The sequence below is a fragment of the Brassica napus genome, chromosome C3 (assembly GCF_020379485.1).
Source record: "Brassica napus cultivar Da-Ae chromosome C3, Da-Ae, whole genome shotgun sequence".
NCBI classification, from domain to species: domain Eukaryota; kingdom Viridiplantae; phylum Streptophyta; class Magnoliopsida; order Brassicales; family Brassicaceae; genus Brassica; species Brassica napus.
The window spans coordinates 38028917-38043113 of NC_063446.1; the positions used below are offsets into that span (position 1 = coordinate 38028917).

The window sequence follows — 14197 nt, forward strand, 5'->3', positions numbered from 1 at the left end:
AGAGATCTGAAAGGAGAAGCCAGCCCAGCCCATTGGTGATTTGGGTTCATAAACACGGAGAGTAGTTTCGTAATATTATGCATTGATAGGTGTTGCCCTAAATTCGGTCGCTGTCTAGTCGGTGACTGTGTGCGGTCATGTAAAAATGATTTTTCTTTTTGTTTGTCTCTTTTTATTGTCGAAATTTAAATTTTGTTCGATATACTATTGCAATATGTACTTGGTAAATTTGGATAATTTTCTTAAAATATTCGTGTCAGAGTATTGTGATGTATATAGTCTTGCATAATACTTAGTGAGCTTCTTCGAATAATTAAAAGTTCAATGAGTTAATCAAAAAGGTAACGAGTAATCCTAGCTGTCTACACGTGACTATCGCTGACCTGGCAAAGGAAAAGCGACCAATGAGAGAGTCTGAAACCAAAAAACAACAAATTTGAATAAAGAAGAAAACGTCACAGTGGGACCCATTCGACATGGAAATTTAAACAAAACAAAAAAAGAACACACACGACGCCTCACGAACAAACGGCTTAAAACACGCCACGTGTCTACTTACGCGATCTTAGCCATCCGTGGCAGATTTCCCGGGCAGCAGGATCTGAACCGTCAGATCAAAATTAAACGGTTAGATTGGAACGAAGGTCAGATTCCAAAGGCCTTTAAGAAGAGATGGTGCCTCCCATCTCTTTTCCTCATCCCAGTCATCTCAAAACCCTCCTCCTCCCATCCTCCCTCAAGCTCTCAATTTTTTTTTATTATCCGATCGCCGGAATTTTAACCGGTGACGTAATTTTCCCGCCCTTTTTTGGAGGCTAAAACTTTTCTTGATTAAAAAAAAAAAAAGAAGCTGGAGATTCTATAAGAGCGAGAACGAACCCCCCCCCGCGAAATGACCTTGAGACCATCGCGATTCGCATGGCACCAGCTGTTTTGTCTACCTTAAACGAACCGTCCTTCCATGGACAATGCGGCGCCGTTTTTATGAGGAAATTTACAAAACAATCCGTCGCCGAGAACAGCAGTAGCCCTCTTCCTCCCCTCTTCAGCCCTAACCCTAACCCTAATTTCGATTCGAGCAAGGGGTTCGACGATTCGTCTAATTACGGAGGCTACGCTACTTTTAACCTCGCTGGGTACAACTCGAGTCAGCTCAGGGAGCTGAAGAAGCGCTTTACCTCGGAGCTCGAGCAGATTCGGATCCTCAGGGAACGGATCGAGTCGGGAACGTTCGAGTCTCAGCGAGTTGAGGTATCTGCCGTTCGAGTTGAATCGAAGAAGCGATGCAATCCGTTCGGTTCCGAAGAGACTCCTCCGAAGCGGGAGAGAGTGTTGGCTTCTATGTTGAATACTTGCGGTCAGATGTTGGTTAAGCTGATGAAGCACAAATGGGCCTGGGTGTTCAATACCCCTGTCGATGTGGTTGGTTTGGGGCTTCATGATTACCATCTCATCGTGAAGAAGCCCATGGATCTGGGCACCGTTAAGCTGAATCTCGAAAAGGGCTTTTACGTTTCGCCGCTTGATTTCGCGACTGATGTTAGATTGACGTTCAGGAATGCGATGGCGTATAACCCCAAGGGGCAAGATGTGTACTTTATGGCTGAGAAGCTTCTTGATCAGTTTGATGTGGTGTTTAATCCTGCTTTCAAGAAATTCGAAGCTCAGCTGGTGAAGGTGAAGCAGAAACATTGGAGTCAGAGTCCAGTGGAGGCGAATGTGAGGAGAGGAACTGAACAGATCTCAATTGCCAAGAAGTTGGATTCAGTGAAGCCCTTACAACCTACATTGTCTCCTCCTCAAGTAGTTGAGCCGGCACGGGAGCGAACTCCTCCCCCTCCTCCTCAAGTGGAAGCACCTCCTGATGTGAGTGAAGTAACCAAAGGGAGGAACGGGAAGTTGCCGAAGCCTAAGGCTAAGGATCCAAACAAAAGGCTGATGACAATGGAGGAGAAGTCGAAGCTTGGTATGAATCTACAAGACTTGCCTCCCGAGAAGCTTGGACAGTTGGTTCAGATTCTTAGGAAGAGAAACGGTCATTTAGCTCAGGATGGAGATGAGATAGAGCTAGATATTGAAGCTGTAGACAATGAGACTCTGTGGGAGCTTGATCGTTTCGTGACTAATTACAAGAAGATGGCTAGCAAAATCAAGCGCCAAGGGTTTATCCATAACGTGTCAACTCCTCCAGCTGCTAGACACATGGTAAGCAAACAATCTCTTGATCTTATTGAAACCGCTATTTATGTCTGTAGACTGTAGTTAAATGTTGTTTCTTACCTTGTCTCTCTCAGGCTTCGGATGCAGAAATAGGTAGTGCGGAGAAGAGAACAAGGAAAGGGGATGCAGGGGAAGAGGATGTAGATATTGGAGAAGACATACCAATCGAAGATTACCCATCTGTTGAGATCGAAAGAGATGGTACTGCAGTAGCAGCTGCTGCTAGTAGCGGGTCTAGCTCTTCAGGCAGCTCTAGTTCTAGTAGCGGTTCTTCCTCTAGTGGTATATTACTTTAACCCTTTTCCAAAATCCCCTACCTCTTATGACCAAAAGGTTTCCACTTTATTGTGTATCGCTAACAACATCGTATGGTTTTGATGCTAATTTGCAGATTCAGGGTCAGGTGGGAGTTCATCAGGTAGTGATTCTGATGCAGATAGTGTTCAATCGCCATTCGTGGAAGCAAAAGAAGCTCAAGGATAGAATCTCTTGGAGCTTAGTCTATTCAAGTGCTAAGAGAGTTGAAAGCGTGGGTGTAAAGGGAGGAAACCTTAGGAAGCAGTAGATGGTGTGGTTAGATAGAGAGAAATGATAGTTTGAGGGAGAGGAGTTCGTTATTTAATTCACCTATTAGATTTAGAAAGTTGTTTAACTGTAATTGTGAGATGAAGAAAAGGGAAGGTGGAACTAGGAGAAAGAATCAATGCAATGTATTAACCGAGTGATGTAAATGGTTGGAAAATCTTAAAAAATATCTTTATTTGTTGAAGAAGTTCGAGTTTCACATCTTAATTATATCAATGAATTCTAACGTTGGAAGTCTAGAGTACTACCAAATGTAATGAAAATAAAAGACTCAAGCGGAAGCAGAGGCAGCCAAGAGTCCATTGTGTCTGAGAAGAGGCTCTGGTGAAGGTTCCCGTCCTCTGAACTCAACGAACACCTGAACATAATTTCGAATCATTAAGATTGTACGTCTAAATTGCCGTAAAATAGAAACTGAAGTTATTATTATATGAAAACAAAACATACCTTGAGAGGCGCTTTTCCTCCTCCAAGTGCAAGTACTGTGTTTCTGAATCTCTGTCCTGTTTCTTTAACAGCCTGTTTGCATCAAAGAAATAAGTTTCATCATCTCGTTTCTCAACTTCTCTGTGTATTTAACAATATACTTCAGAGTTTATAAGTACCTTGATGTCGTCCAGTCCAGCGTCTTCAAACGCTGAAAATGCATCTGCAGACAAAACCTCTGCCCACTGCAAGTTTTTTATTCAGAAATTTGGGTGAGCATTTTACAGCCTAGCCTGTTAAGAGTTTTGTTATTACAGAGATTCAGAATTTTCTTTACCTTGTAACTGTAGTAGCCGGCTGCATATCCTCCTGGAAGTTCATGAACATGTGTATAGGTGAATGGTTACGATAAAAAAAAACACATATATATACATCTCTATCAGGGTTTCATGACTGAGGATTGTTACCTGCAAATATGTGACTGAAGCCACAGAGGAATCTATCCTCAGGAAGTGGAGGGATAACTTGGGTTTTTACTGATACCCTTTGATCAACATCATAGATGGATTCTGGTCCACCTGGTATGTAATTTGTGTGAAGCTCCAAATCAAGACTGGCGAATTTCAGCTGAAAACATGAAATCATCATATTACTACACACATTGATCCATTACAAAACATAAAATGGCACTGAATATCAAAAGCATTCACCTGACGAAGACTGAAGGACCCTGCACGAAATGTTCTTGCAGCAAGGAGTTTCTTGTATATTTCCTCTGGGAGTGTTTCTCCTGTTTGATAATGCTTCGCAATGCTCATCAAAGTGTCCCTGAAACCAGTAATCATAGCGCTGCTTTTACTCCCACTGTAAAAACATTACAAAGAGTGTAACTCGTAATGAACTCGAGAGTACCTGTGGTAGCACCAATTTTCCATAAACTGTGATGGTAATTCAACCGCGTCCCACTCTACATTTCGAATACCAGCCACTAGCCCCTCATCCTGCTTGGTAAGCATATGCTGGAGAGCATGTCCAAATTCATGAAACACAGTCTCTACCTGTATATTAGTGTGAAATGAAGTCAGCAAATTTTAGTCATACTAAGATATAAGCAGGTTCAAAAGAATGTAATAAAATCTTTAAGATTAGATTCTTCATTTACCTCACGGAATGTCATAAGGCTTGGCTTGTCACCTACTGGAGGAGTTTGGTTGCATACCATGTGCGCAACAGGCAGCCTAACGGAAGTACCTTTCTGAGCCATGACTTGGCTACGGGAAAAAACCTCACCCATCCAGGCACCACCTCTTTTCTCTGAAGGGCGAGAGTATGGATCAAAGTAAAAGTAAGCGATTGGGCTTCCAGAAGAATCTTTGACACGGTAGAACCGAACATCGCTGTTCCAGACCTTCAGATTACAAATATATGTCAATTAACAAGCTTTAACTAGTATCTCACATGCGACGCAACATATAGGATTCCAGATTTTACCGGAGCTACACCATCTGCTGGTTCTATATCGACTCCAAATAATGTCTTAGCTAGGCTGAAAAGTCCATCCATAACCTTTGGCAGGGAGAAATACGGACGTAGTTCTTCCTACAAAGACCAAAACAACAAATAAGAATGAAGACTTTCAAAACAATAAAGTTGTATCGCAAGTTAGAGAAGGAGAAAGAACCTCATTAATATCGTATTTGGATTCACGAAGCCTCTCACTCCAGAAAGTGGTGTCCCAGTGAGTCAAGCTGCCAGATTCTTCAGCACCTTGGCTCTTTGCGAAACTCTTAAGGTCTTCCATGTCTAATTTATACAATATAAACGAACCATGAGTATCAAATCTCACGCTATATTTGACTGTTACAACAGTGGTCAACATGTTACCTTGAACCGCTGGACCCCACGAAGCACTACGAAGCTTCTCTAAAAGCTCTGCTGCTTTTTCAACAGTGGCCATTTTCATAGTCATGCTTACCTAAAACAATAGAGAGAGTGACATTAAGCCAACCATAAGAGAAAAAAAGAAATGGTTTTACTTAGGTTGCTGAGTCTACCTCAGCGTAATTGTTGTAACCAAGAAGTTTAGCCTTTTCCAATCGAAGCATCAGGATTTGGTCAATGATCGATGTGTTATCCAAATCACCAGAAGAGGCACGAGTTAGATACGCACGGTAGAGTTCCTCACGGAGAGCACGGTTTTTGGCATGTTGCATGACAGGGAGATAACTAGGAGCATCCAGTGTAATGACCCATGGTCCATTCTCAGCAGTTGCATTTTCATGACCCTTGTGTCACACACACATATCAAGAGAATAAAAATGACGAACCACAAAAGAAAATAACATGGGAATTTGCATATATATTATAGTTAATATCGATACCTTGGACACAGCAGCTTGTGCAAATAGCCCAAGAGCGCTTGGAGGCAATCCATCCATCTCTTTCTTGTCAGTTATCAACTTTTCAAACTTCTTTGTAGCATCCAAAACATTCTCAGAAAACTTATGGGAAAGTTTCTCGAGTTCCTACAATACAGAACAAAAAAAAAGAGATTAAGCATATTAATAGTATTGACTATTGAGAGATGACAATTTTTGGAGAAACAAAGCTGTGACAAACATAGAACTAACCAATCACTAAACAAGCTGACATTTACTAGTGTTAGTAACTTAAATCAAAACCTGTTCAATTTTGTTAAACTCTTCTCTCTTTTCATCATCAAGAGCGATACCAGTGAGAACCGCCTCCTTTATTTGTGCTGAAACAGTGATCAAAACAATAGTCAGCACACTAAAAAGTTGCACAGAGATAATATATAATATATGTTCAAATATATGTGCCGAAAACAACAGTTAGCTCACTAAAGTGAGCAATTTAAATCTACTTGCCTTCAACTAAACGTTGACGAGCTTCACTAAGCGATGACCAATCAGGAGATTCACGAATAGCTTTGAAGGCCTTGTAGATAGGCTTGCTTTGCCCCAGCCTGAGCTGAAACCTCACCTTCTCCGGCTGCAGAAGAAAGAACAGTATGGTTAGTTAGTAAAACAAGATAATCAATTCTAATTTCAAAGGATACAAAACAAGATTCACCTGAACGTCCTCAATGGCAGCACGAAGCTCAGGAGTGTCCTTAACAGCCTTAAGGTGATTGATCACTCCCCAAACAACACTCAACCGATCAACGAGTTTCTCTAACGGTTCAACCAGTTTTGGCCATGATGGCTCCACAGAGTTCTCTAACTGCTCCAATTCACCTTCCTGGAAAATATTATACTATAATCAGTTCAAATCCAAATCCATCACGAATACAACCAATAACATATAGTTTCAACATTTGATTTTAAAATCATAGAACGAATAACACTGAAGAAGAGAACATACGAGGTGCTGCAGCAGAGCACGAATCCCGGGACGAACGTGCTCAGCATCAACGGAATCAAACGGAGGGAAATCAAAATCCTGCAAGAGAGGATTCGATGAGAGAAGACTCTCATCGGAGACGGCAGAGCTCACGGCGGCGGCGATGGCGGAGGACATCGAGGGAGGAGAAGAGGAGAATTGGCGGAAGGGGAGAGAGGTGGAGGTGGATCTAGGAGGGAGGCAGAAGGAGAAAGAGGAGGACCAGATGGGGCACGAGTATGATTTAGGTAAAGTCGAGGGACGAAACTGAGAAGAAGAAGAGAAAAATTTAGCGTTTCGAAGTTTGGAAGGTGAGCGGCGAAGGAGGAGGTTGAGAGAGGCTCGAGAAGTTGTAGTCGTCGCCATTAGAGTGTTGGCTATAACAAACGTCGTTGCGATTATTGTTATTCTCTTCATTTTTTTTCGGGGAGAAAATCTCTTTATCTCTTCGAGATTTTTGTTTTGTTTTGTTTTGAATGTGATTAACTTATGTGAGGTTCCAAGCCTATCGATGTGTCCAAAGGTTAATTTTGTCAATTTTCAAACTTGACCTTGAAGTAAAACTCGTTTAATTACATCAGCAAGTTCCTAGCTAAATGGAAACTAAATATACAAATTGATTTTTTTTTTAGTATGATGGTAAGAAGAAATGCAATAAACATAGATAGATATTTTTACAAAAAAAAAAAAAAAAAACAGATATTCACCACTTTATAAAAGCTATTACGTTGACACAAAAAAATTATAGCTTGTATAAACGTCCAAATTGTTTTGTTCTGTACGTTATATCAAAAGCTGGAATAGCTCAGTTGGTTAGAGCGTGTGGCTGTTAACCACAAGGTCGGAGGTTCGACCCCTCCTTCTAGCGTTTTCAAATTTTTTGTGTTTTGTCCCTCTTCTTTCTTTTCTTACAGTGGCCCACAAAGTCGCACATCACGATACACATGGTAATAACTTGTTTGGCGAAAGGATCTAAAAGCCCGACAAGAGACGTTCAAGCTGGTAGGGAAGGGATAGTCTGTGATGTCGTGTCCATTTTACGACAAACGATCCCACAGTTATTTCATTAATCATACCGCCTAATGATAGAACTGTGGAACATATATTTTTTACGTGTAGTATTACTTAAAACTATAGTCAAGTTATTTTAAGGACTGGCAAGTGGTAGTGAATCTTACACAGTCAGAATATACCGATTTACTACCAATACAGATAGATATTACAACAACAAAACGTTGACCACCAGGAACTAACAAGTTCGTCACAATGAATGCTACATGCCTCTCCCATAAAACGAGAAATTATATGATTGGACCGCTAAAACTCTACGTTATTTATAGCCATTCATTTATTTTTACCTCAAAACTCTGTCGTCTATTATAAAACCTAAATACTCACTCATATTAAAATATATATCTTTTCTCTCCCCCAGGAAATGGATAGAGATCTAGCTCTCACCAACCACCGTAAACCATCGTACTTCACCGGTCGATGCTTGAGTTCTCCGTCGTCTTGTCTCTCGTTACTACACAGGGAAACCGAGTACGCTCGAATCAGTAACCACAACAAGAAGACAAGGTCAAGTCCCAGATTAAGGAATCTCCTTAGAAGGCTATTGTTTTTGGTTACAAGCTGCGGACTCGAGAACGCAAAACCGAAGAGGTTGATAAAGTTTCACTACGATGCTGTGAGTTATGCTCAGAACTTCGACGATGGTTTTAACTTGCGCGATGATGATCGTAAGGGTTTCAGAAGTCTCCGAACACAGAGTCTACATCAGTAGCTAATATCTTATATTTGCTCTCTTTTTATTTTGTTAAATTATATTTTCGGACGTGGTATCAAATTTCGTATGTACCCTCGAGTTCTGTTAATTACATATATGTAATCTGATAATTTGGTATTTGTTTGAGAAAGATGGTCCCTGCCGTTTCTTTATTTACATTTGTACCCGAGAGGTTTTTAATTACATACGTATCCATGTACTTTTGGTTAATGAGTATAATACCCGTTAGATATGTTTTTCTATTCTTTATATTTGTGTTTAAATGAGCTTCTGAGATTTTGTCAAAAAAAAAAAAAAAAAAAAGCTTCTGAGATAAACTGGAACCGAAAGCATAGAAAGGCAAATGTAACTTGATATGTTATTACTTAGAGAATTTAACATCTTGAGTCAACTTCTCGATTATACGGGGAGTCACTTTCCACATGAGACACACTTCTTTCGTGTTGTTTGGTCATTATACCCTCCAACACAACTTTTTTAATTCCTAAAGCAAATTTTTCTCTCTCTCTCTTAACTATCTATCAATTCTATCTCACTTTCCCAATTCATATTTTATCAACCCTAATTCGTCTAAATCTCTTATTTACCCAAAAAATTCCATGTTCATATTCAAAGAAATCGGAACCTAAAAGACACTCATCCTCTTCCTCTTCTTTCATAAACTTTTTTCTCTCCTTCCTCTCTCTCCTGCCATGAAAATCGAGAACACAATCTCATCAGAAACTTCTCATCTTCGTTGAGAGAAGAAAGAGATGTTGGAGCGAGAGGTTGAGAGATTGCCTTCTGGGACTGGGAGGCGCGTGTTAGAAACTAAGCTCTGGATTGGATTCTAAAAGGTTTCATCTTTCTTGAATCTGGTTTGGTCTCTGTTTAGAGTTAATTCTCTGTTCAGTTGATAGATCACTGATGTTTGTGTTAAAAAAAGAGAGGCTTATCACTTGCATCTTATCAATAGATTGAGAGTCTGATTTGTTTGGGTTACCGAGTGTTTTGTCTTTAATTCCAATTGTTGTTGTTGGGTATGATAGGTTTGTGCTCATTACAGTTTTGGAACGCTGTGCACAAGCAAGACCACAAGCGCCATCACCGACATTGTTTTCGTCTGCTCATGCTCCTCCCCCCCCCCCCCCCCCCCCCCCCCCCCCCCCCCCCCCCCCCCCCCCTCCCCACCGTACCTGCAACTTAGGTCTGTTCACCGATGTGAAGCAAACTTAATTGAAGCCCTAAGCCATCGGCAAGTACCATCCACGTGGTCTTATGTGTCATCATGATCTGCTTTCACCGCGGCGTTGTGGCCATGCTCAAGATCGTTGTGGTAGCCGTCTTCGCCTCTTCAATTATATAAGGAAAGCTCGAGCAATCTTTTATAAAGCGTAGATCTTTTTCTCATGTCTAGCTTTTTAGTATCATAAATAGTCACCTTGTCCATATTTTTGCGTCCACAATTATTATGTCCATAATTTACATGTCTTAACCATATGTGTTCATGAGATGTATATATATATATATCCATAATTTATGTCCATAACAAATCATCTCATAGAAATTATCCTCCACATGGTGTTAAGTGTATCATGTACATAATGGTTATCATGTCAAATTTCTTTGAAATTCAAATTTGTATTAGTTGAAGTAAACCATCATACATATTATCTGCATTTTCTTGATTCATATGTCTACAAATTACTCATCGTTCACAAGTCGATCCACAATTCGTCGTCGTCTATAACTCGTTGTCCACAAGGATAAATTTGTCAAAAACATATCTAGGCCCCACCAGAAAGTGTCTCATAAGTGGGAAGTCATAAGTGGTAAGTGACTCTTGCTGGAAAGAAAAGACAAAAAATGTCCCTTAGATGTAATCAACTCTATTACTTATTAGACTATTGTTCAGTCTTATGGTAGCCTCGACTCGCACCTATTCGGTAAGAAAGCTCACCTCACATGAGCTGCTAGCTGCAAGATAGCTCTAGGTGTAGCCTCTGCGTTGTTTTACCTTCACGAGGAGTGGGAGCAATGCATTGTCCACAGGGACATCAAGGCAAGTTGATGGATCACGAGCTAGGTCCCCAGACTACGGGGTTAGCGGGAAGGGATAGTTTATGCTTTAGCGATTTTTTTTTCCAAATTAGATATTTTTCCAATTTTCAATATAATATTTATTATAAATTTGTTATATATGACCAATGGTATTATGCAATATATTTTGTTATTTGTCAAATTATGATTAAGTGAATAATCAATGATATTTTTGTTTAGAAAATATTTTCTTATTCTATATGTTTAATACTAAAATATTGTCTATTAAAAAACGGAATTAGTATTATAAATCTGTTGGTGTTTGTTCTCTTGTAGCCTCCTTATTTCTTGTGGAAGTATCTCTGTTTTGTGCACTTGGTTGTACAGTTTGTTACCAACTTACCATATCAAAGCTGATCTGTTATATTATTTTATCTTTGCTTTGAATCTTTAAGTTTATGATTGCAAAGTATATTACCATTCAAGAACGTTCTTAACATTTTCAGATTTTACCATATTCTTGGAAGAGCTAAAAAAACATAATAATGAGTAGGACAAAAAGTCAAACTGTTTGAAGATTGTTGTACAGCGTGTTGGTTTGACTTATGATTCAAGAAAAGTAAACTAATAAGAAACTTCCTGTGATCAGGAATCACTGATAGTGATCTATTGAAAAAAAATAAGCCTGTTTTCTTGACCATTCTTCTAGCTCTTGGCTGGTTTTATTTGATGATCTAAGACCTTCAACCATCTCATCTTGTAAATCTTTTCTTTCTTCCTTCTCCATGGCTAATTCAATCTTGTTCATTTTCTTCCTTCTTCCTTTTGTTGTTGATTCACTTTACTTCAACATCACTAGCTTTCAACCAGATGATCCTTCAGGAAACATAGTCTACCACGGAGATGCGGCACGAGATGAAGACGGAACGGTGAACTTCAACAGCGCCGCACGTACATCTCAAGTTGGTTGGATCACTTACTCAGAGGAAGTCCCTATATGGAGTCGTAGAACTGGTAACGCTTCAGATTTCAACACCAGCTTCTCTTTCAAAATCGATGCTCGTAACCTCACATCAGATACTCATGGTATATGTTTCTTTCTTGCTCCTGTGGGAGCACCACTCCCTGCATACACTCCGTCTGGTTTCTTGGGTCTCTTCGGTCCAAATATTGATTACAAGTCTTCTTTTGACCTCGTTCATATCGAGTTTGACACGTATAGCAACCCAGGTTGGGATCCTAGGGACGTTGCATCTCATGTCGGGATCAATAATAACTCTCTTGAATCTTCTAACTACACTTCTTGGAACGCAAGTTTGCATAGTCAAGATATTGGTCATGCACGTGTATCTTATGATTCTGTTAACAAGAACTTGAGTGTGTCTTGGGGTTATGAGCTAACAGCCTCTGATGATGAGAGTTCAAGCCTTTCTTACATCATTGACCTAGCTAAGGTTCTACCATCAGAAGTTATGTTAGGGTTTATAGCCGCTGCTGGATTAAACACAGGTGAACATAGACTATTGTCTTGGGAGCTAAGTTCAAGTCTAGACCCCGAGAAAGCCGACAACAAGACAGGACTTATAATTGGCATCTCGGTTGCTGGAGTTGTTCTCGTGACCTTACTGGTCATTACAACCGTTATGGTTTGGTCGAGGAAATCAAGAGAGATAACAAACATGGTATCATCATCATCAATAAACGAAGACCTAGAAAAGGAAACAGGAGGACCAAGAAAGTTTTCTTACAAGGATCTTGTGTCAGCAACAAACGGATTCTCACACCAAAGGAAGCTAGGTGAAGGAGGTTTTGGAGCGGTGTATAGTGGGAACTTGAAAGAAATCAACATGATGGTTGCGGTGAAGAAGCTATCTTGCGGCTCAAGGCAAGGAAAGAAAGAGTTCTTAAACGAAGTTAAAGTCATCAGCAAGTTAAGACATCGAAACCTAGTGCAACTCATTGGTTGGTGTAATGAAGAAAACGAGTTCTTGCTTATATATGAGTTGATGCCAAACGGTGGATTGAACTCTCACCTCTTTGGTAAAAGGGAAGAGATACTATCTTGGGACACAAGGTACAAGATAGCTCTAGGTCTAGCTTCTGCGATACTTTATCTCCATGAGGAATGGGATCAGTGTGTGCTACACAGAGACATCAAGGCAAGTAATATAATGCTTGACGGTGACTTCAACGTCAAGTTAGGTGACTTTGGGCTGGCTAGGGTTATGAGTCATAAGCTTGATTCTCATAAAACAGGGTTGGCTGGAACTTTTGGATACATGGCACCCGAGTATGTTATGACAGGTTGTGCAAGTAAAGAATCTGATATGTATAGCTTTGGGATAGTGTTACTAGAGATTGTCACGGGGAGAAAATCGTTGGAGAGAAGGAAAGAAGATGAAGAAGAAGGGAACAGTGATGATGATGATGATTCAGAGAGTGATGAGAAGAGTCTTGTGGAGAAAGTGTGGGAGCTTTATGGGAAGAAAGAGCTGTTGAGTTCAGGTGTAGATGAGAAACTTGGTGATGATTTTAATATGGAAGAAGCTGGGTGTCTTTTGGTTTTAGGGTTATGGTGTGGTCATCCTGATAAAAGTTCGAGACCGTCGATAAAACAAGCGATACAAGTTATGAAGTTGGAGTCACCATTGCCTGTTAATCTTCCGTTGAAGAGGCCTGTTGCTACGTATTACAACTCGACTTCTTCTTCTTCTCCTCCTTCGGTTAACTCTAGTAGAGCTTCGATAACGTTCTCGAGTAAGGAAGTTGGTCGTTAGCTTAAGATTTGAGATTAACTCTTAAGTTCTTACACTTACTATCTTTGTGCTCTCTTGTTTTATCTTTGTTAATTGTTTATGCTCTTGAAGTGTGTCTATTCTTTGTGGAATTATCCTTAATCCCTGCTTTTTTTTTTACTGTTTTTCTTTATATATGTAGTTGTGAAAAAACTCTTTTGTAACGTATTCGTTTTGGAGACGAGAATGTTAAAAAAAAATTAAAGTTCTCATGATAGAAAGCTTTTTGTGCAAATTGGATGTTCCTTTGTCTTCTTTCTGTCTCTTCTTTCTTCTTATGTTATGTTCGCATTAGTCATTTTCTGTAGTATTTTTTTTCAGTTTCAACGAAATGTTGTAGAAAAAGATGTAAATGTGTTTTTGTCATAAAGTTTGACGACTAAGGTTTAAAAAGCGTCCATAGTATTGGTCAACTTATGATAGGTGGAATGTTGATTGATATGGTCCGGATAGCCACCAGAGGGTCCCACATAGGTAGTCTCTTTCGATAGTCATAGACCCATATAAGTATATAACCATCTTTAGGCTATTCTCAGAACAAAGCCCAAATAAATACTAATGGGCTTCCACGAGTCAGCTCTCTATCCTTTTCAGTTCTCGTGATTAGCTTCACATGTTTCATTTCCTCTCTTCTGTTCTCTTGTTACAAGATCCCTCGTAGATAATTATGATCTCGGACAGAGCTCATATACATAAATGTCAAACAGTTAATGAAAAGTCGATCAAATTACGGCTGGAATAAATGGGAACATGGCGGGTAAATCAGGTGGTATAAGTGTATGGCTGATGGCTCTACAACGTTTGATAACGATATTACATTTGACCAATATCTTTAATGAAACTGCTATTTTTTTTTTTTTTTACCTTAAGTCATTTTGTGTCATGTCTCTTTCTTGCTTTAAACAAATACTAGGTAATAATCCGCACCGTGCGCGGAATGAAATAATTAATTAGATTATTTATT

General features: G+C 39.8%; 4 protein-coding genes and 1 non-coding gene across 5 annotated transcripts; 4 read left to right on the top strand and 1 right to left on the bottom strand.

Moving 5' to 3' along the window:
• Positions 1 to 682: 682 nt before the first annotated feature.
• On the top strand, positions 683 to 2989 carry LOC125583540 (transcription factor GTE7-like). The gene is made up of 3 exons (XM_048750622.1): positions 683 to 2205; positions 2295 to 2502; positions 2612 to 2989. Exons 1-3 carry the CDS (start codon positions 919 to 921, stop codon positions 2701 to 2703), a joined length of 1587 nt encoding a protein of 528 aa, XP_048606579.1. The 5' UTR covers positions 683 to 918; the 3' UTR covers positions 2704 to 2989.
• LOC106348112 (probable cytosolic oligopeptidase A) lies at positions 2961 to 7093 on the bottom strand. Its single transcript, XM_013787773.3, has 17 exons — positions 6616 to 7093; positions 6325 to 6492; positions 6120 to 6243; positions 5913 to 5989; positions 5613 to 5756; positions 5286 to 5516; positions 5116 to 5206; positions 4913 to 5034; positions 4723 to 4830; positions 4394 to 4639; positions 4144 to 4289; positions 3942 to 4059; positions 3699 to 3858; positions 3569 to 3600; positions 3411 to 3476; positions 3253 to 3324; positions 2961 to 3163 (listed from the first exon to the last, which is right to left on the bottom strand). Exons 1-17 carry the CDS (start codon positions 7048 to 7050, stop codon positions 3077 to 3079), a joined length of 2427 nt encoding a protein of 808 aa, XP_013643227.2. The 5' UTR covers positions 7051 to 7093; the 3' UTR covers positions 2961 to 3076.
• A 334-nt stretch (positions 7094 to 7427) lies between these two features.
• Positions 7428 to 7501, top strand: TRNAN-GUU. Its single transcript has one exon. It is a non-coding gene; the product is annotated as a tRNA-Asn (tRNA).
• Positions 7502 to 7890: 389 nt separating this feature from the next.
• Positions 7891 to 8651, top strand: LOC125583541. Its single transcript, XM_048750623.1, has one exon. The coding sequence runs from the start codon at positions 8069 to 8071 to the stop codon at positions 8414 to 8416; it is 348 nt and encodes a 115-aa protein (XP_048606580.1). The 5' UTR covers positions 7891 to 8068; the 3' UTR covers positions 8417 to 8651.
• Positions 8652 to 11021: 2370 nt separating this feature from the next.
• Positions 11022 to 13301, top strand: LOC106436821 (L-type lectin-domain containing receptor kinase IX.2-like). Its single transcript, XM_013877768.3, has one exon. It carries the CDS (start codon positions 11224 to 11226, stop codon positions 13213 to 13215), a length of 1992 nt encoding a protein of 663 aa, XP_013733222.1. The 5' UTR covers positions 11022 to 11223; the 3' UTR covers positions 13216 to 13301.
• The last annotated feature ends 896 nt before the right edge of the window (positions 13302 to 14197 follow it).